At 45.4% G+C, this 21578-nt stretch overlaps 1 protein-coding gene across 1 annotated transcript; it reads left to right on the top strand.

The window, feature by feature from the left end:
• Positions 1–8380: 8380 nt before the first annotated feature.
• On the top strand, positions 8381–18704 carry LOC149327065 (alpha-tocopherol transfer protein-like). The gene is made up of 5 exons (XM_089565047.1): positions 8381–8642; positions 9687–9926; positions 11447–11640; positions 17243–17353; positions 18474–18704. The coding sequence occupies exons 1-5, from the start codon at positions 8486–8488 to the stop codon at positions 18702–18704; spliced, it is 933 nt and encodes a 310-aa protein (XP_089421173.1). The 5' UTR covers positions 8381–8485.
• Positions 18705–21578: the final 2874 nt, after the last annotated feature.

Here is a 21578-nt window from a genome sequence, read left to right on the forward strand (position 1 = left end):
CTTAGCGGACGGCAGCAAAATCAGTCCGTCTAGACAGCCAGAGACCTTGAGCCGCGCGCCGCCCCTTCGTCGTCAATTTCTTCGTGTGCCATCGAGGCAACATGAGGCGCGTTCATCGAGGTTCAGGCGCGTTCAATACAATTCAATATATATATATATATAATGCAGCAAAAAAAGAGAAAATCTCTCTCTCTCTCTCTCTCTCTATATATATATATATATATATATATATATATATACTACGATGAAAAAACTTGCTCGACTGCTGATAACATAAGGAAAGAGTTGAAGTACACTTCTTAGAGAAACATTTATTTACCGACGGTTTCGGACGGTGGACCGTCCTTCATCAGGGTAGACCTTACCCTGATGAAGGACGGTCCACCATCCGAAACCGTCGGTAAATAAATGTTTCTCTAAGAAGTGTACTTCAACTCTTTCCTTATATATATATATATATATATATATATATATATATATATATATATATACACACTGTGTAGACACTGAAGGGAGAACGAGGGGTGCCTCAAAACTTGATTTCACCCATAGCGAAAGTCGACTTGGCTTTCACGGTCTACCCCTGCCTTGTGGTGGCCTATTGCACCAGGTAGGGTGATGACCTCATTCACGTGCCGTGTTTCTGCCTGTGCTTTCTAGCGACCGCGGAGTTTTAGCGCAACGAGGCAAGCAATGATCTCGCATTAAAAATGACTCTAGCTTTGTAACTTTAATTCCAAGACCAGCTCATTTCCCGCCCTTCACATATCCGTGTTTGCTTCATCGTTGCTAAAAAAATCACCTCAAGGACTTTCTTAACTGAAAATTAATGTTTTTTTTATTGTGCGGTAATGTTCACACGAAAAGAATTTCACGACTTGTTTTTTACAATTTTCTAACTGCGCGCTGAAGAGCAAAGGTGCATTGGTAGGAAACTGCCAGACTAAAATTGCCCATAAAAGATCATGCTGGCACAATTAAAAAGCGGGAGCAAAATTCTTTTTGAAGCTGGCAGAGCGAGGCGCTTTTCTGAAACCTGTTCTCACGGACGTCGATTGATCACGGGCGCCGGCACTTCGACTTATCGAGCGCATTTTGCACTTCAGGTTGGTGCGAAGCTATCCTGTGGCTGGTTGCTTAGCTTTTTTTTTATTTTTGCTGTTGCTGTTGCCAAGCTTGCGTTTATTCTGCAGTGCTATTGAGGCTATTGATCTTTTTGTTTGTACGGCTTGTGCATCTCCTCATAGCAAGTGGCAATGCCTAACCCATCGCAGGCCTGAGACCGGGACAATCGTTCCGACCTGCTCGAGCTTCGTGCAGAGATTAATACGGTGAAAGACAGCGTGCAATTCATGAGCGACGAGTTTGAGAGCATGAAGAACGAACTGGCTGAGGCGCGGACAGAAACGTTTGCTCTAAGGAAGGAAAATAAAAGTTTACACGCTAAATGCCAGGAAAGCGACGCCGCCCTCAAACGACTTGAAAGCAGAATGGTTCAGTGTGAGCAGTACTCTCGTAGGACCAACGTAGAAATCCGAGGCATCCAAGAGAAACAGGATGAGACATTATAGGCGAGCCTGTAAGTCCTGCCGACACCGAGGTGTGTCACCGTGTACCAACTCGAGAAGAGGTTGGTTGGTTGGTTTATGGGGTTTAACGTCCCAAAGCGACTAAGGCTATGAGAGACGCCGTAGTGGAGGGTTCCGGAAATTTCGACCACCTGGGGTTCTTTTACGTCCACAGACATCGCACAGTACCCGGGCCTCTAAAATTTCTCCTCCAAAGAAATTCAACCGCCGCGGCCGGGATCGAACCCGCGTCTTTCGGGTCAGCAGCCGAGCACCGTAACCACTGAGCCACCGTGGCGGCCTCGAGAAGAGGGAAAGAGCAATGTACTGGTGCAGTTCAAAGGCAAACAAAGGAGAGGTGCATTTCTTGAATGGGCACGTCGAACTGTAATCAAGCACAGCCAGCTCGGAATCCAAAGTGAAACCCAAAATGAAGCGTGGGTCTTCGTAAATGAACACCTGTGTCCTGCACTGAAACGCCTGTTGCACCTAGCTAGCACAAAAAAGACTGAACGCGGATGTGGGTGCGGAACGGCAAGGTCTATAAGCGAAAAGAAGAGGGGAGCGATGCCATACAGATTGCTTCTGATAGGGTCCTATGTAAGACTGACTGAGCGTTTTTTTCTTTGTATTTTTCTCTAAGTTTTTACCCCCTATTCATGCATAAGAAATGCGCCTTACCCTTCGACATTACACTTCACTGTGGTCAAACGCAGAATAGCATCTCTGCTATTCATATTAATGCACGCTCTCTCACTTGTAAAGAAGACCAGGTCGCTTTGTTCCTAAGTAACCTCCATTTCATATCTGACGTCATCATGTTCTCGGAAACCTGCTATCAAAATAGCAGCCCTGTAATTATCATAGATGACCACGCCCATTACAAACTCAACAGAACAGGCATGCTTGGAGGGGTCGTTGTACTACATGTTAAACGGTGCATGTCAACAGAGGCGTTCAAGTAATTCACACGTGCCACAACTTATTACAAAGCCCTGTGTATGACATGCGGCCTTGAACTGTTTCTTGTCATCTACCGCCCTCATTCTGGAAATCGCAACGGGTTCATAAATTTTCTAGAAGAAATATTTGAACATGCCTCGGTTCACCAATATCGGTTGCTACTTGGCGGTGACATGAATATTGACATGCTGACTGATAGTCAACATTCTCGTGAATTAGGAAACAAGTTTCTTGCTTCTAGGTTCCACAACGTCATAACGACGCCAACTCGTCAACGTCGACAAATCATACACTTCTCGGTCTTTTTGTTATTAATACAGACACACCTGTTCTAGCGGCTGGTACAATCAGTACTGATATCAGTGTCCATTGTCCAATATATATCAGTTATTCTATCAATACAGTCAGCAAAAACAGTGCTCAAACAGGATAAAGTACAGATGCTTGTCAAATGAGAAGCATCAAACGTTTCGCAGACGAATATTCAATGCGGACTGGTCATCCGTTTTTGACAAGGTCTCCAGCAGTGACGCCTAATGTGAGTTTTTGTCAATATTCCGTCAGCTGTATGAGTTGTCGTTTCCATGTCAGAATGTTAAACTTAAGGAAAAAATAACGAAACCTTGGCTGAGACTAGAACACATAAAAATGATAACTGAAAAAACCTTCTTTTTCAAGCCTTCCTCAAGACAAAAGATCTAGATAAACTTGAAATATTTAAGAAGTATCGGAACAAAACTAAACGCGTAATTGCGAAGAGCAAAGGAGTACTACTACAACCACCTTTTCAATACTGCAAGAAAAGAGCGCCCGGACAAAGTTTGGAAAATATTCAACGAAGCCCTAAATAGACAATTAACACCAGAACACACTTCTAAATTGACAATAGGTGGTAAAAAATTATCCAGAATTCCTCTAGCCGAGTATTTCAATGAGCACTTTGTCAATGTAGCAAAGCCAGCAGTCGACAACTCGACTAGCGCTTTGCTTCAATACCAGTGTAAGGAGACCTTATTTCTTTAGCGCCTCCGCGGTGGCTCAGTGGTTATAGTGCTCGGCTGCTGACCCGAAAGACGCGGGTTCGATCCCGGCCGCGGCGGTTGAATTTCTTTGGAGGAGAAATTCTAGAGGTCCGTGTACTGTGCGATGTCAGTGCACGTTAAAGAACCTCAGGTGGTCGAAATTTTCGGAGCCCTCCACTACGGCGTCTCTCATAGCCTTAGTCGCTTTGGGACGTTAAACCCTAATAAACTAAACCAAACATTATTTCTTTACCCAACGGATGAAACAGAAATCTATCGCACATTTATAAACTGGAAAAACTGCAATGCCAGCGATATTGACGGCTTTCAGATAAAGGCGGTGAGATATGTTATCGATATTATTGCGCCGCATCTAGCATACATGTTCAATCTGGCTCTTACAGCTGGTTGTTTCCCGGACAGGATGAAAATCGCAAAAGTTTCAGTTATTTCTAAGGGGGGCAATAAAAATGACGTTAACAACTACATACCTGTCTCAGTGCTTCCTCTATTTTCTAAGGGTTTAGAGAACATTATTCTTTTGCGCATGAAGAGCCTATTCGTTAAACATAACATGCTTTCAGACGGTAAACATGGCTTTCGCAAAGGAAATTCAACGGAAACAGCATTATTAACTCAGAAGTAATTAATAGTTTCCAATATTCATGAAGGCAGACTTTCCGTCGGAATTTTCATTGACTACAGCAAAGAATTAGATCGCCTATACCATGAAATATATCTAGACAACCCGCTCAGTTATGGTATCCGAGGAGTTGGTTTCGCTTTACTTAAGTCTTTTCTTTTGAATCGTCAGATGCGCGTTTTTATCGCTGAATATAACTCGTCACACAGATTACTAACTTCCAGCGTACCACAAAAGAAGTATTTTAGGGCCCTTTCGTTACAATATCTACGTCAACGATATCGTGCAAAACGAAAGCAATGCAATATACGTCCTCTACGCAGACGACACGAGCATTTTTTTCACCGGTAAAAATGTAGGCGAACTATTAACAGAAGCCAAAAAAGAGCTTGCAATAATTCGGGATTGGTCAAGTAAGAACTGTTTAAAAATGAATAGCAATTATAAAGCAATAGCTCTGAACCCAAGCATCAAGCAATAGCTCTGAACGATAGCAGCGGCGCAGCCATTCCTTCATCAGAGTGCCCTCAAGTGCTAAACGATGCCTTCTCTAATACTTTTTTACAGCAATCATCTGTTTCTCGGCCCTTTTTTCAGCCTGTGCAGAATCCATTAATGGACCCAATTGTGTTTGACAGTCTTGGTATAGAAAGTCTAATTAATAATCTCAAATTTTCTTCGTCTTCGGGAATCGACGACATAAATACAAAATTTTTAAAGAATACAAGTGTTTATTCTTCCATTTACTTGTGTGCACTGTTTTCGCAATCTTTGAATTCAGGACAGCTACCCGGGGACTGGAAGGTGGGTAAGGTGGTACCGTTATTCAAGTCTGGTGATGCTCATTGTGCTCTTAATTACAGACCCATATCATTAACGAGTGTCCCGTGTAAACTCTTTGAACATGTCATTTATTCTAATCTAGTTAAATTTCTAGAAAATCATCCGTTTTTTCCCCTCATCAGCATGGCTTTCGTCAATCATTTTCTTGTGAAACGCAACTCATTTTCTTCACCCATGATTTATTTGATGCATTAGACAAGGGATTTTTCATTGTGTATTTTTAGATTTTCAGAAACAATTCGATCTTGTTAATCACCAGCTACTTTGTTTTAAGCTCGGTAAACAAAACATCGACCCAAACATTCTTTCATGGATCGAGAGTTTTTTGCGTAACAGAACTCAATTCGTCACTGCAAATAACGCTGATTCCTCACCATGCTCTGTTACCGCCGGCGTGCCTCAAGGTTCCGTGCTCGGGCCGCTATTGTTTCTAATATACATTAACGATCTACCAATTTCTATTAACTCCACAATCAGGCTTTTCGAAGATGATTGCGTTATATATCGAGTAACCAAATCCGCTTCAGACTCATCCTTACTTCAAAGTGACCTAAATAAGGTATAAAGTTGGTGTAATATTTGGCTCATGAGACTGAATACTAACAAGTGTAAGGTCATGCGTATTTCACACCGGTCTGCTAACGAAAATCTTATTCTCTACAATATTTCAGGTTCTCTCCTTGAGCAAGTTACCACATATAAATATTTAGGTGTTCATATAACTGCTAACCTTTCATGGCAGGCACATGTTGATTATATTGTTAACAATGCTAACCGCATGCTTGGCTCCTTGCGTCGTAATTTTTCCATGGCTCCATCTTCTTTAAAACTGCTACTCTATAAAACCTTAGTCAGATCGAAATTAGAATATGCGTGCTCTGTGTGGGACCCGGGACCTGAAACTCTTACTAATCAGTTAGAGTCAGTACAGAATCGTAGCACCCGATTTATTTTGTCTAACTTTTCCCGCACTGCTATTGTAACTACAATGAAAAATACTTTGAACCTTCCTAGCCTTTCCCTTCGTAGAAAACTCGCGCGAATACTAACTTTTCACAACATTTACTACCACAATCATCAGCCAAAACGGGATCTTCTATCTGAACCATCGTCCATATCACCTCGCACGGATCATCGCCACAAGGTACGCATTCCATACTGCCGAAGCAATGCATATTTTAACTCGTTCATACCCAAGACGGCGAGCGATTGGAACCATCTGCCCACCTTGGTTGCCGACATTTCTGACATCTGTTTATTAAAAAATGCCCCGGAAAAATATGTGTTTGACTAGGCTGTTTTCTTACGTAATCTGATCTGTATTTTGTTCAAGCTTACGTTTTTTCATTCCTTGCTGTATTACATTACATTTTCCATTTACTTTTTGTTTTCATTTTGCTGCATTGTTTTTACTTTTTTATCCACTCCTTTCTGTAACGCCCCACTGGGGCCCTGAAGGTATTGTAATAAATAAATAAATAAATAAATAAATCTAAGGCCATATTATTCATGGCTAGAGGGAAGAAAGCACAGATAGAAGAAAGGTTGGTTCTTGGAGATGCACCCATAGAAATTGCTAAGAAACAAAATTTTTGGCGTGACCTTTGCTGCTGACATGTCATGGAATCATCACATTCAATCGTTATCAAAAACACTATCTACGTCAGACGGCGCACTTCCATGGTGCCGTCATTTTCTTCCAGATAGAGCAAAACTTCAGATTTATCATACACTGTTTTCTTCTCACATAAATTATTGCACACTTGTTTGGGCCACTACCACGCAAACAAATATTCAAACACTGCTCCTTCCTGAAAAGAAAGCACTTCGTTGCATTGTAAATGTGTCCTATTTACATTCATCTGCACCATTGTTCACACGATATAACATAATAAGCGTCGAAAAAATGTACGAGTTCTGTCTACTGTACTTATACTTATTTTCCGATGAAAAGTTGAAGAGCCTCATAAGATACCTTTCGCAGTTGCAGAAACCTAAAAGTGATTGTCGCACCCGTGGATCTGAGACGTGGCTGATACCACGCTGACGCACAACATGCTATGCTTGCTTAACAAATTCCTGTCTGAAAATTTTGACTTAAGCGCATGTAATACAAAACAGACGCGTGAAATTTTTTTCTCATGACAGTTTTTGTGCAGCTAATGGTATTCACTGTATTTTCATTGCCTTTCAAATTTTCCTACTGTATGCTTTCTTGCTGTGTTTTGATGTGTTTCGAATCTGTTTCGATCAGTCAATTTGTGTGAAAGTGGAACTGCACACGTGTTCAGAATTTTCTGTTGGCTATATGCAGCTGCCTTGTACGGGCATCAGGCACCCGCAAGCTGCGAATGGCAGTTTTTTTGCTTCATGAGCCCCAACGAGTCGTTTGAAACAAAGTTTTGAATTGAATTGAATTGAACCAACACTCCCGTATTCAATTTCGGCCGCTGATCTGAAAGACGCGGATTCGATCCCGGCCGCAACGGTAGAATTTCGATGGAGTGAAATTATAGAGGTCATTGAACTGCGCGATGTCAGTGCACGTTGAAGAACCTCAGGTGGTCGAAATTTCCAAAGCCCTTTACTACGGCGTCCTCATAGCCTGAGTTGCTTTGGTAAGCTACACCCCATAAACCAAACCAAACATTTTAGAGCGAAAGTCTAAGAGGCAGAAGTATAATAAATCAATAAGAGTAAAGGCAGGAAGATTGACCTTAGTGGTCGACAGCTGCATAGCTGCTAGTGTATGATTGGATTGCAGTAAATTAAAATGTTTCCTTAGGAAATGAGACAAGCAGGTGATTCAGCTATGACTGCGTAAAAGTATGCAGGGAACGCTCGTAAGTCAGTAGCTGCCCGGTGCCTCGCACAGCATGTAGGCTTCCGGTAATTGGGCAGCCAGGCGCGGTCTAAAACTTGACAGCACAGACCCTTCATAATGGACAGCGTGCGCATGACTTTGGAACTAATACTCGAAATTCCAACGTGGCCGTGTGCGTTACACTGAGCACCGCTAGAAATGGATGGGCTTCGGGGCGTGTGTTTGAGACCAACTAATTATAAAGTTCTGAAAAAGAATTAGAAGACACCATAAAGGCGTCCTTTTAGAACGTAGACCAGAAACCAATTACATGGTGAACAGCTCGATGCACACATGTGGCATGTCGGGCTACAGAGGTAAGGGCACAATTATAAGGTATTTTTCTTTCTGAATTCACTACGCACAAAGGTCATCAGATGTCTGAAGAACGGGGCTTTTGAGCTTTTCCACATCGGCCTACACTGTAGCGAAGTAGACCGCGGGCACAGGGTGGATGATAATTGTGAAAATACTTAGTTTCAGAAATTCACCGTGTAAACTCTCGCACTCACAAGAGAACCAGATTTGCAAGAGTAGTGTGCGAATCGCAGCGTTCGTTCCGCAAAGTAGTTGCATATCCGCAATGCGGGGGATATACAGGAGGAAATCAAGCGAAGACACCTATGACACCTCCGCAGGAGCGCTTCCCTTTCATCTACAATGCATCGCTGAAGACGACCTCGGCGAAACTCCTGCTAGGAGAAAAGAGTCAGTGGAGAAACTCGCACAGCTTCTATCAGGTAAGCCACCAGAAGTACCTGCAGTGAATGCTTGGCATCGTTTTCCTTTTTTCTTTCTTTCGATGGAAAGTCAGCGGCACTAACGATTACCTCTTGTAACCACCACATTGCTTTGCACGCGAGACTAAGAAAATACGCAAAAAACTGGCATTGAAAGGAATTTTAAATGGTATGCGAAATAGCTCAAACGTGATCCGTTTGCTCTGATCCTCTTTCCTCATTCGGAAGTAAACTGTTTTGCAAATATGCAATAGTATTTCATAATGAGGCAGAACAACAAAAAATGAATGAATGTATCATGTAGCAAGACAAAGTTTTCTTTATCAACAGAGTTTCCGTGAAAGCTCAATAGTTTTCCTGTGTAGTCGTATGGTGCGGTTGGCTGGATCTTAATGAAAAATTACTCCCTTACTTGAAACGTGCTCCAGCTTGGGGGCTTCCCTCATTATTGGACCAACGACACTTCCGTTTCAAGTAGTTTATTGATTCCTTCTGACCGTACCATCTGATATGCAAGCCGTTCTGATTAGCTCAGATGGTAGAGCGACTGTCCGGCATAGGCGGTGGTGCCAGGTGCGAGCACCCACCAGGATGAATTTTTCTTGAACCTCGAAGTTTCTGGGACAGCTGTCTAGCTTTCCTTTGTTGCCGCATGGAAGCGCTTGCTGCCTTATGTAAAAAAACTCCTAAGCACAGATTAGCGATTTCACAAGTTTCCTTAGAGACACGAAATGGCGCGGAAGTTTCGAAGACGATGCTCAACCAGTAGGCAATCACTGTCTCTTGCTACATTCCTTGAATTTCACTTAAACGAGTGGGGCATAGCATTTCGTGACCCGGTAAATAAGATCATCAGCCTAGGCAAGATATAATTCTTCCAGTTGGCACGATGTTCCTAGTCCGTTCTTCGAAGGCGGAGCACTCATCGCTGAAATGTTTTTTCAAGATATTCCTATCAACTTTGGGCAAGGAACCGCCATCATGTCCGATGCTTTAGCATGGCGCCGTGCTGATCTGACGATTGCAAACCAACATTGAACGCAGAGGAGCCCGATCTAAATTCGAGAAAAGACACGGAATTCCTCCTCCGTTTCCTGCGAGTGAGGAAGTACAACGTGGAGGCCGCGTTGCAGACCATCAGAAACTACTACTACAATCGGTGCACCTGCGAATCGCTCTACCTTGATCTCCTACCGTCGACGCTGCCCGCTGAAGCTCGCAAATTGATCACGGTGATGCCAGGAAAGGACGTGCAAGGACGCAGCATACTTCTCTGTAATCTAGGCAAGTACAATCAGTTTTTACCATGTTGGTCGAATTAGTGCAACGACGCAAAAAATATCTTTAATACAGGACGTTTCGGGAAGGAACCAGCACAGCCGCTTCAGCACGTGTGCTTCGAAGCACGCTACACTCGTTTTTACATCGACGCTGGTTTTTTACTTCTCTCAACCGCAGCTCATGATTCCTTCTTCAAGAATGAAAACAAAAAAAAAATTACTGAGGGCACTTAAGACTACTTACGCGCTTTGAAAGCGAACGCATTGTGTTTTATTGCTCTTTCCCTTTTATTTATTTCACTATTTTTCTCTTCCTTTCTAATGACACATGTAGTCATTGGCATTCAGTTGTAAGGCGGTGGGTATACTGGGTTGAACTTTGTTCGGCCCTAAGCAACGCGGTTTTGGAGTTAGGGGCTGCGAGCTCGTCTGGCTGACTGAAAGTAATTTCCATCGTCTTCGAAATTTTATTCTTATTTGACACCATGGTGACGTCATCTATGATTTTTAGGAGCGACTGGCCAAAGCCGGCGCTGGGTTTCGTTGCCGATGAGCCATACAATGCTTCGCATCAAGGGATTTCAGGACGAATTGCCTTGTTAGTGGGAAGACACAAAGGGCTTTATCGAAGAACTATACAGAAGGAATTTTTAGCGGATTTACATGCCACCTGTTTGGAGACTGACACATACGCTGTCTTGCTCTCTACCGCTCCCGACCAGAGCCACGGTATGTCCGCACATACAACTAGGGCCGTGGGGTATGCCTGGGTATAGGGATAGCATTAATCCATGCTGCAATCATGCGATTTAGTATGACCCCTTTCAATCTCGACGATTCGATTTATGGAGAATTCTTTTGAGGACTAGACTTTTTCCACCACATTTAAATCTTGTTAATAAGTAACCTCGCTGCCTGGACAGGGCCCATTTGTGCCATGTATTTTTATTGCTTTAATCTGACAGCAAACAGAATAAACATTGACTGCCACAATCAGATGTAATGCAAAAGCACTGTTACGGCTCATCGACACGAAAAACTGATGTCGCCCAAGCATTTTAACAACGGTGTTCTTCATTTATTTCGTCATGCATCAGTAGAACAAAAATTCTGAGAGGTTTAGCGCATGTTAAACCTAGTGATACGATCGAAAACTGTGTTAAGCATGATTACCACATAGTATGACGCCATAGTCGGTCAGGCACGCGCCTCATCCATCGCTAGACTGAGCGACCGAGCGCCATAAAAGCAGCTGTTATACCCCCCCCCCCCCCAAGCTGGTGGTATCTACCGCTGTAGCGAGGCTACGAGCGATCGCAGCTGCAGCGCCTCTACCACAACAAGTCACGCGGTATGACGTCACTTGCCACACCTCCGCTCCGCCTGCTCAACTTCAAACGCGCACCAAACTTCACCTTGGGAGTTGTAGTGCGAAGAGTAGAGCTTTCGCTCGAAAAACAGATGTAATAGCTGTTGGAAGCAGTGACAAAAGCATTGGCGTTGCTGCTCTTTTTTCCTTTTCAGGAGCGTGGACGCCTAGGCGAATTTCGCAAGCCGTATTTCAGCGGGCCTGCATCTTATGCCTTGAACTTCTGGCGTCTGACTCCTCAGCTCAGGCTCTGGGCATTGTCATGCTCATGGATTGCAGCGAGTTTGCAGCAGAAAACGCGCTGTGTTTCAAGCCCGGACTCGTTAAGAGAGGATTGGAGTACATTCAGGTAAGCAAAACGGCTCAGTGGGGGAGAATGGAGCGCTATAATGTGCTACAAAAGCCACTCAGTTCTCGGAAACCATGACATTCCTGTTACCCCCTCCGCCCCAACTTTTGGCTTTCTCTGAACTCGAGCCATTCCCCCCCCCCCCCCTGCCTTGTCCTCCCTTGGAAATGCCTCCCTTTCTTTCTTCTTCCAGTGCCAGCCTATTTTGTTTGCCTTGTTCTCGTTTCCCTGTACCACGCTGACTAATCCTCTTATCTGAGTTTTCCAGGTACACCCAGCGCCTGCCCCCCGTCGCAGCCCCTTCAAAGCCTTTGTTCATTACACACCCCCTGGGTATAAGTTTTCCCACTATAGCAGCTTAACGAATCAAGATTCACCTCCCTCCCCTTCCTGACACGCCTCTCCTCTCACACCACTTTCCTTCCCCACCCCCGGGGCCTTCCTCCTCGGAACGAAGGCCCTATTTAATCCCTGCCAATGATGAACGCTTTGCCCAGACGAAGAAAAGTCCCCTTGTCGAAACGTTGGCTCAAGCAACCTGAGGTTTTCCCCTCCCTTGTTCATTTTGTGATCGTCGAGGACCATCTACCACACCCTCTCTCTACCATGTACTCCAGAGAGAGTAGTTTGAATCCGCATTGTAAATATATAGCAAACAATGACGGTGGGATTTCAGGTAACGGGATTCCGCTATGATTAGAACGTGTACGATTCACAATCTCTTACAAGAAAAACAAATGAAACTGTAACAGCGATATCTCTTGATATCTCTGCTGTGTCCTTAACACTTTCTCAGGAGGAGGAAATTTTCTCTGGAGGAGAAAGCCAAAATATTTACTTTTCGGGTTCTCAGTTGAGAATTTAGAAGGGCGACCATCACCTGCCTAACAGTCGGCACGAGTCAGTTCACTTAGACATAAGTGCGTGGGCGCAGTTTTTTCTTTGCACAGGAAGAAAACATTTTCAAATAGTGAACAGACAATTTTTAATTGCAGCACCAGAAAACCGAAACGGGAGCTGAGCTGCGTGGCTGGAGGTGGCTGGAAAATATAGCAACAATTATAGTGGTCCTTTTTACTAGTTGAACTAGGAATTGCTAGTGGCGACCCCGGATAAATACTTGTGCGATGATCAAAAAAGGCCATGTATGTGTTGTTGATCGTGCGAGCAGTGGCAATAAAATGGCAGGAAACAAACAGTTACGAAGCAACCACATTGTCGCCCGTAGAAATCTAACGAGGTGAGGTTGTGGGGCATTGTAAACCTAATAGCAGCGGAAAAGTAACACGCCGAAGGGTTACCTGCTTTCGCGGACATCATAGGGACGAATGCGTGCACTGAAAAGCACTGAAAAGTCCTCGAGTTGTTTTCAACTGTTTAGCTCGTATAAATGCATGCGTGTTTGCAGAAGCATTCTGTCTTTGAATCTTCATGCTTTTTTCTGTGCTCCGGAAACAATATTATCTATAGCAATAATACATCAAACAAGATAGAAAATTTCTATACCCAGCTTCAAGCATAAATGCAGGGTTAAACTTCCTTGTACGTCTTCCTTTCTTATTTCAACCTCTTTCTCTGCATTTCTGAATGAGACTACAGGTGCTCTGCCTCTTCAGAGAAACGGTTATAAAGAATCTCTCAGCAAGGCGGTGGAAGGCTGAGAAGAATTACGAAACAATATCTCACCGATTACGCCAACTGTATTGGTTCAATCATCTCTTTTGATCTCTGTGTGATACGAACAAAGCGCGCAAAATGAAACTTGGGGTAACCCTGAGCTGTTGTCTCGCAACCGACCCAGATACTTGCAGCAAAAAGATGCAACAAAAACGTACATTAGAGTTAAAGACAACGACCAACAATTTGCACGCTCATTGCGGTAGCAGTCAACGAGACATGAAAAAAAAACACGAAGTTTTTTTCAAAACTTTGGGAAGGAAGCATCATTATGCGGGTAGTATTCTGCTTAGAAATGCAGAAAAAATTTTGACCCCCCAATAAGATCCAGAAAAAATTTTCGATTAATTTTATTTAAAACTTTGGTTGCATTGCATTTTCCAGTAAGCACGAATACTAAAATTCGTGCTTACTGGAAAATTTTTGAACTTTTCCTAATTACAATAAACTTCACAAAAACCAAAGGAACGTCAGAAAGGAATAGAAAAACCATCAAAACAGGACGCGTTCACACGGCGAAGAAATACACATGGACAGTGCTGGAACATAACAAAATATTTAATGTCTTGAAAGCCTCAAGCAGCGCAGGCCGGACATGCGCATAAACAGACGCATGCCTGCATAGAAAAAGTTAAAAATTAAGTTACCGGTTGTTGAAGTTTTCTTGCACGTGAAAAGTCCCACTGATATACTGACATTCTCTGAACTCCCTGAAACTCTACTGCAAGGAATGTGTGTTAGCATAGGCCGTCATATCGGTCACAAAAAAAATAGCTGGGGCTTAGCTAAGGTTAAGCCTGGTTATCTCGAAGCGAAAAGCTGCGGCGATCCGCGGTAAACACGCGCTTGCGGCGAACGTCAAATGATGACGCATAGCGCGTGGCAGCGTGCGCCTGCTCTGTGGGCAAGTGCGCCTCACCTCTTTTCAAATGCGCAGTGTGCACAGCTGCGGCGAAAGGTCAACGGTGGCGAGGAGGAGAGGCGGCGGCGCACATGCGCAGTAGCCTGCGCCGTGCGTGACGTCACTCGTGCTTCGACATACGCCGGCTCACGCGAAGCGCGGTGTTGACTAGCGTAGTGAAGCTTTTCGCTTCAAAATTAGGCAGTGGCTTAGCTTTCGTTAAGCCTGGATATAAAAGCGAAAAGCTGTAGTTGTGCTTGGTTTGACGTCATGGCTGTCGCAGTTCGCGAACAATGGACTGGGAGCACCACGATAACGGTGGAGGCGTTCGGCCCTCCACCCACTGCCTGTACGGAGGCGGAGGAGGAGACGCGCGTGTAGTGAATACGGCGCTGTCTTAGAAGGTTGCTTTAGAGACATGTACTGTGGTGTCCATTTCTTTCAGGTGTACGCCAACATATGAGAGACAGGCATTTCCTTTCCTTAAAATTAATTTCCATTTCATTTTCCTTACGACCCTTACGGCGCGGTTAGGGTGTTCAGCGAGATATAAGTGTGACAGGCGTCGTTTCCTTTCCTTAAAACCAATCTTGTTTTCATTTCCCATCCCTTACTGCGCGGTTCGAGTGTCCACCGAGAAATGAGTTTCCTGGCTCACGTTGTCTTTTATTTATTTTTTATTTGTGCCGCCTGTGACGTCACTCGGTTTCGCGCATGCGCAGCTGTGGCAAATCTTGGCTCCGACGGCTCACGCGAAGCGCGGCTGTGCTGCGTGTAGTGAAGCTTTTCGCTTAAAAAAAAAAAAAAACAAATGGACAGCCTTCTACGCTGCAGAAGAGACTGACATACGAAGTTAGCACAAGAGACAGATATTAGTTTGGGCTTAAAAAAGGAATAAGAAAAAAAGTGCCCTGCCCGAACCGTCATACGACACAACGGGCTAACACAAGAGACATTGAATAGGTTGGGGCAACCGAAAAGGAAATAAAAATAATAGGCCCCTGCCTGCACCGTTTACACACAACAGGCTTAACCCAATTGGAAAATAAAAGAGGATGCCCGTAGGCAAGTTGTAATTTGACCACCCGTGGGTGGAAAAATAAAATATTAGGGATAATGCTACATTAGCGACCCACAGCCGAGAGAGCGGGCCCGGGGAGGCTCCCCTGACCTCCCCTGGGAAGTAGCGGAAAGGGAAATGGGACGTGGGAAGGGAATGGGGACAGCGAGATTTTTGCTCTGATCCTTCAATTATCTCGACTCCATTACTGGCCCGCCTGGCCAGGGCAGGGAGAGCATCGAGATTGCCCAATGGTGCGGCCCCACTCACGGGATGCCCGACCACCCACCATACGCAACGGGCTCCGACCGTCGGAGACAGGAAAACCTAACACGGGGTCAGTAGCTACCTGGGGCTCCTCATCGCTCACTAGAAGGCTTTTCCCACCTGCCGGCTACTAGCCGTTGAAGGTTTTTCGCGGTTTTTCGGACACCGGAAGTATGTGTGATTGTCCTCGCCAGTGGACGCCCAGTTCGTCAACGGCCTCGCGGCCTCAGAACCGGTCAGACTCCGGGGGGCCCATCTGTGCTTCCTCCAACCATCCATGCACTTATTTCCTCTCCTAGCTTACTCTTCTCCTACTGAGGAGAGAGTGTTCAAGGCTGGGCGACCGGGCCACTAACCAAGAACGTGGCTTAGGATGAGATGACCCGGGCCTACTCCACCGGTACTCCACACATCTTCGGTTTTCGCCAGACTCTTACGAGGCAGTACTAAGCCCTCATCCCCCGGCATCCCGCAGGCGATTAAGCCTGCGGCCGGCCGTAAGGCCGCTTCCCCGGGGCGGCGGTCCTCAGAGCCTGGCCACTATGAACCCCCGCGCGGACCTGGTTTCTCCGTAACCAGAAACCGACGCGTCGGTAGCCAGACTTGCACGCCCCCGCGCGCAGAGGAAGGAAGGTAGCATGTATTCGAAAACCTTTTGGCGTTTTGACATGCCTTCCGGGCCGGATTTCGTGGGTCCAACCTGAGTATAAACCCAGGCCTGCCTCCGCTCAGGCATCGGACCTCACGTGCACGACTGGCCCTCACAGTCGTCTGGGAGTCGCTGCCACTCCCATTGGGGGTTTGCATCCCCAGAGGATGGGTCCCGGCCATCCCATCCCCACTGCTGGCATTGCACCGAAACAAAGCCTAGTAGCCGAAACTACACCGGCCCGTATTCGGTGGCGGGGGGGGCCACGAGCAGGCTGCACAGTCAGATTTCCCCCCCCAACACAAGAGACAGCGGGAATTAGGCGATGTGGTGCGCATCTTACAGCAAATAGCGCAAGAACTGCGCATACGTGCGCTGTGAATGCAACAGCATGCGCCTACATCTTGATGTATTGTAGACCCTTGTTTCATCTGCAGGCAATAGCTCTTGCACGCCCATTTACTCGGCTCATGTGGGTGTCGTTTCTCGACTTCCTCGCAATGAGCATTTCGCTCGCGCTAAAGGACGTTGGATAAAGGACCGCCTTCTCATTTGACGCGCAAGCGAGCACTTCAGACTCAATGTGCGCAACATTTTTAAAATGATCCGGTGAAAGAACTATAAGCAGCATGCAGTGCACATTTCCGCCTGTTGTTTCGGTAGCAGATAAGGTGCGCCGAAAATGACCTGTGGTCTTGTTATTTCCAGCTGCAAATGTGTTACCTACTTCACATCACTTCGCGTTTTGACATCACTTGACATCACTTCGCGTACTTTTCGTTAAGAACTACGGAAGAACTATCGAAAAAAGTGGTTAATTGGGGAGACATGGAAGAGGCCTTTGCCCTGCAGTGGAGTCAGGCTGATCATGATGATGTTGATGATGATATGTAGCGTGATAGTCGGCCTACGACAGCTTGGACGTTTCGGAAGCGTTCAATGTAATAAAATAGAAAACCATTTTCCAATTTCTTGAAACAAGCGAATTAGCAGCTGTCTTGTTTTGTTTCTTATTTTTTGCCGACCGACAACCTGTGGAACTCTTCAGGACTGCATGCCGTTGAGGTTGAAGCTGGTCCATGTTGTGCGAGAAGCGCATGCCTTTGATGCACTCTACGCCATCATGAAGCCTTTTCTGAAGAGCAAGCTGGCCGGACGGGTAGGTATCAATGCGAAACCAGCGCGTCAAATATTATTTCCTCATTAAGTAGTCTTACTGGCCGAACACCAAAGCCGCCTCCAGCAAATGGGGCCTGCGCACTGGACCCTCTAATCCAGCTGGCCGCTCATACGTCCTAACAGTAACTAGCAGTGAATAACAGTACTTACAACATCAGTGTTACTTCCCCCTCCTCCTCCTCCAAAAATAAAAAAAACCAAGTTGCAGTGATCAGCCCCAAAAGAAAATTTACCTAGAAGTCAGACACGCAGCAGCAGGTATAAAGATGAGGTTGTCCGTTGGTGTCTTGTACGATGATCGTTAACTGAATATCAAAACTCTCGCTAGCAATGCAAAGACGGAGGTTAGTTCGCCGTCTGCAGTTTAAAAGCACGCGCTGTACTTTGTGCGCGCGACAGTGTGGCACGCCTGTTCCTTTACCTGTCTTAGTTATACCTGGCGGCTATGCCGTGTTCCCTGAATACAGCACGCGCCCTTGAATCATAACACTTGAGCGCCTGAAAATGCTTTGAGGAAGTTTGAGCTTGCTGAAGTGGTTTGTGCACCTTTTAACAGCCAACATCACACCAATACACTTAACCATAGCACTGCGCGTGCGACTTACACACACGCTCAATTTCTTAACCTACATTATATTGTGACTGCTATTATTTTGTATCAACTACCAGGTTTGATGAACTTGATATTAGTATGCATTAATCAGCTACCAAGCTTTCCCTTGAGAGTGACGTGAGACTAACACTGTAATAATTATTCTAAAATGCGAAGTTCTTTACAACGGGCATGACCGGTGTGCCAGAAAAAGCGGTTCCAGTACCGCGCATGCTTTTTTTTTATTTTCGCACTTGCTCGCATCACTGGGTTGGTAGGCTGTATATTTATGAGGGAGGAATGAAATCGGGTTCAAAGCGCGGAACAGGAAGCACACAATATTTGATCCTTTACTGCTCACAGCTATCGTCAGACTCGTTTCCTTCGTACGATCTTCCTCGAGCAGTACCATTTAGGAACATTCATCCACTCTTTGCGAGTTAACCGTGCCTGATGATGACCTGGTTGTTAATACCGGTGTTCTACCGCTCTGTTTCTTCTTTGCAAGTTTCGGTTCCATGGACACAATTTCCAAAGCTTTCACAAGGAAATTTCGCCGGAATATTTGCCGCAACAGTTCGGAGGTCATGGTCCACCATTGGATTACGACGGATTCTGGAATGAAATGGAAAAGCTAGAAAAAATCTTCGAAGCTGATAACCGCTACGGCTACTCAAACAAGTATAATGGAAATTTCGCCACACGTGATGAGATAGAAAAAGACCTGGATTTTTTCTAAGAGTAAAAAAGAGAATGAGGGGCGAAGAGTGAGGTGTGTGTCGAACTTGCAGATGTTCATTCAATGCCAGCACCTCAGACCTTCAAAATAAAAAAAATATATGCCAGATCTTATTTTTTTTTTGTTGTGACTCACCGTTCATTACTTTAGGCCTGAAAATAAACACAACATGCAGTGAATTTAATAACTAAAATTTAAATTAGGTTTGAGCCCGAGCGCTCTTTTCTTATCTGCTTAAGATATGTAATTAAAGCTGTTTTCCAACGCAGATGGGGCTTGCTAATCATCGCTATTTTTTCCTCGAAAGTCAAATTGAATGACCGAGGTGATGCGCGTCAGTTAATTGCTTGCAGAAGCTGACGATCCCTCCCTTATCCCCTACTTACCGCGTTTTGCCAGTTCTTAGAGAAATAGTGCTTTTTTTGCGGCTTTGTGTTCTCTCCAGGGAGCTGAAATGCAGAGCTTCAAGTTCCCGTCTAATTGCCCTTTAAGCTAACACCGCGTGATACCACCCGCTCGAACTCGCTTAATTCGAATAACAGCTTGGTCGAACTGATTGTGTTTTCCCATGCATATCAAGACTAATAAAAGGCTTCCTGCAACTTGAACTTCGTATAATTGGAATCAATGTTTGGTATCAATACATTTCTACTAATTGAGCAAACAACAATCGCATTTTCTTTCCATACATTGCAGTTTTTTTTTCGCAGCGTCTTTATGCAGGGGTAACTTTTGTACCAGCCTCTTAATCTAAACACTAAAGCATCGCAACCTTCCACAAGTTACCTCAGTTCGGAATAAGAGAGGCGGCTAGATTTAAGAAATCGTTTAAAGTTTCGCTCTGCAGTTAATTCAAAGAAAAGCAACAGATTTGCCCAAAAGATCGTTTTACTGAAACTCCTTTCAAGAATAGAACACAATAGTGCCCCTTGGGAGTAGCTCTGAGGGCCTAATTTATTTTTGTTCGTCATTGCCCTCACGACTGTTGCTAATCTGCCCGTGAACAATGTCAGGGTGATGGCTCCGGCTGCTGTTGTGGATTGCCATGAATGTGAGGACGTTGTGCAGTACTTAAGCAAAAACAGGTCAGTGCAGTTGCATGGCCCATGAGGAAGAAAAATTTTAAGGGAGAAATCAATGAGCGGTCCAACGCTGGAGCGGCGATTCTGCTGCATGGAATCAGCATTTAATTACCACTGCGAGCTACCTGACCCAGCTGACTACTTTAATACTGCGAAAAATTTACTGACGACGCAACTGTCCTATGCAAAGTTGCCCCTCACAGGGTTTCTCTCGTCGTTTTGCGATGCCCTTCCTCTGTGCATCGGTGGCTCGGCGCTTCGAACATGGCGGCCGGGCGCATACGGCGGGATCGATTCCCGGCCCAGCGGCTGCATTTCGATGCAATCGACTAGCAGAAACGCCCGTGTGGTATGCTATTGTAGAGCCTGTTAAGTATTGCTAGGATGTCTAACTCAGTCTGAAACCATCAACACGGCGTCTATCATAGATCATGTGCAACTTCGGGAGAGTAAACTCTACGTGGCATGCCACTACCCAATAATTCTGGACAAAATTATTTTTGAACGGCAAAGAGTTTATGAGCGCAATTTTTTGCTGCTTTTCAAATTTTCCTAAAACAATCACTTTACCCGCACATCTCTCGTAGGCAGGCTTACATATTTTGCAGCGAGAACTACACTACGCCAGCTCTTCGAGCCTTCAGCGTGGCACCCCTTGAGCTCCGTGGCCTTGAGCCGGTTGGTCACGTGGTGCGGAGCAGCTGCCGCTGCCACCGGCGGCGCGGCGCACCGGCGAAACCAAGCTACAACGCCTGTGCGCATTGGCCGTGTCGAGAGGTGGGGGGGGGGGGGGGGGGGGGGGCGTAGTGGAGAGCGGAAGAGTTGTCGCAGCTGTATAAATAGGCAGCTTGAAGGAGCTCTCGCGTCACTCCAGGTTTAGCGAGGGCTAAACCAGAGCCAATTTTTGCTATTAATATTTATGCATACGTCAAAAGCATTCGCCAGTAGTTTTTTATGGCAGTCAACTTCTCGATGCGAGTGACGGAAACACAAACAAATTGCTATATACCGGAAGAGCGGAGCATCACCTTAGATATTCCTGCACCAGTAACTGACAGTTTTCGAATATTCAGAATTATTGTCCAAGAATGTTGGATATGCAGAGCCTAGATTATAATGCCTTGCTTGGAGATCTTCACTGTCGCAAGCCAAGGGCTGTCTACCATGGACTTGTATCTTTGAACAATCCCGAAAGCTCTCGAAAATCCCGAACAAAATTTACACCATACGCACATATTTGTGTTTCCAACTTCAGGCGTGAACCAAACCTACTCTCTGTGCCTGGGAGAACGAGAGGCGAACAATGGGAGCCCGCCGTCGAGGCTAGTACGGCCTTTCGCCGCCACGCGCCGCCACCGGAGTAGGATCACTGCCGCACCGTCGCTCATAGAAACGCAGACCGTTCGCAGCTGTTCTGTCGTTGAGTGTTTGGCTGCATTCATGTCGTTTCAAGTACAACCAAAACTTTTTTTAAAAGGGAGCTCAGAAGCACTTGTCGCTAAGGGTAACCGGACCATTTTAGTCGTGTCTTTCGCTGCTACTGCTGTGCAATGCGCTCGCGCGTCGTCTGCTGCGCTGATATGACAGCGCGCGCCTGCTTAAATCCACTGCGTGGAAAATTGCTCTGTCACCTTTAAGTTCGCTTGTCTGAGGGTCGTTATTTGAAAGCAGTGCTTAGCAGCAGCTAATACTTAAAGCTTGGGCTCTGAAAGAGCTCCGTCGCGTGCTGTTGTTTACTCATGTAAGTAGCACGTAAAGCGGTACCTGATCCCGCGTTTCCTTCGTAATGTTT

The sequence above is a fragment of the Amblyomma mixtum genome, chromosome 10 (genome assembly GCF_055824585.1).
Source record: "Amblyomma mixtum isolate Tamu chromosome 10, ASM5582458v1, whole genome shotgun sequence".
Classification (NCBI taxonomy): Eukaryota; Metazoa; Arthropoda; class Arachnida; order Ixodida; family Ixodidae; genus Amblyomma; species Amblyomma mixtum.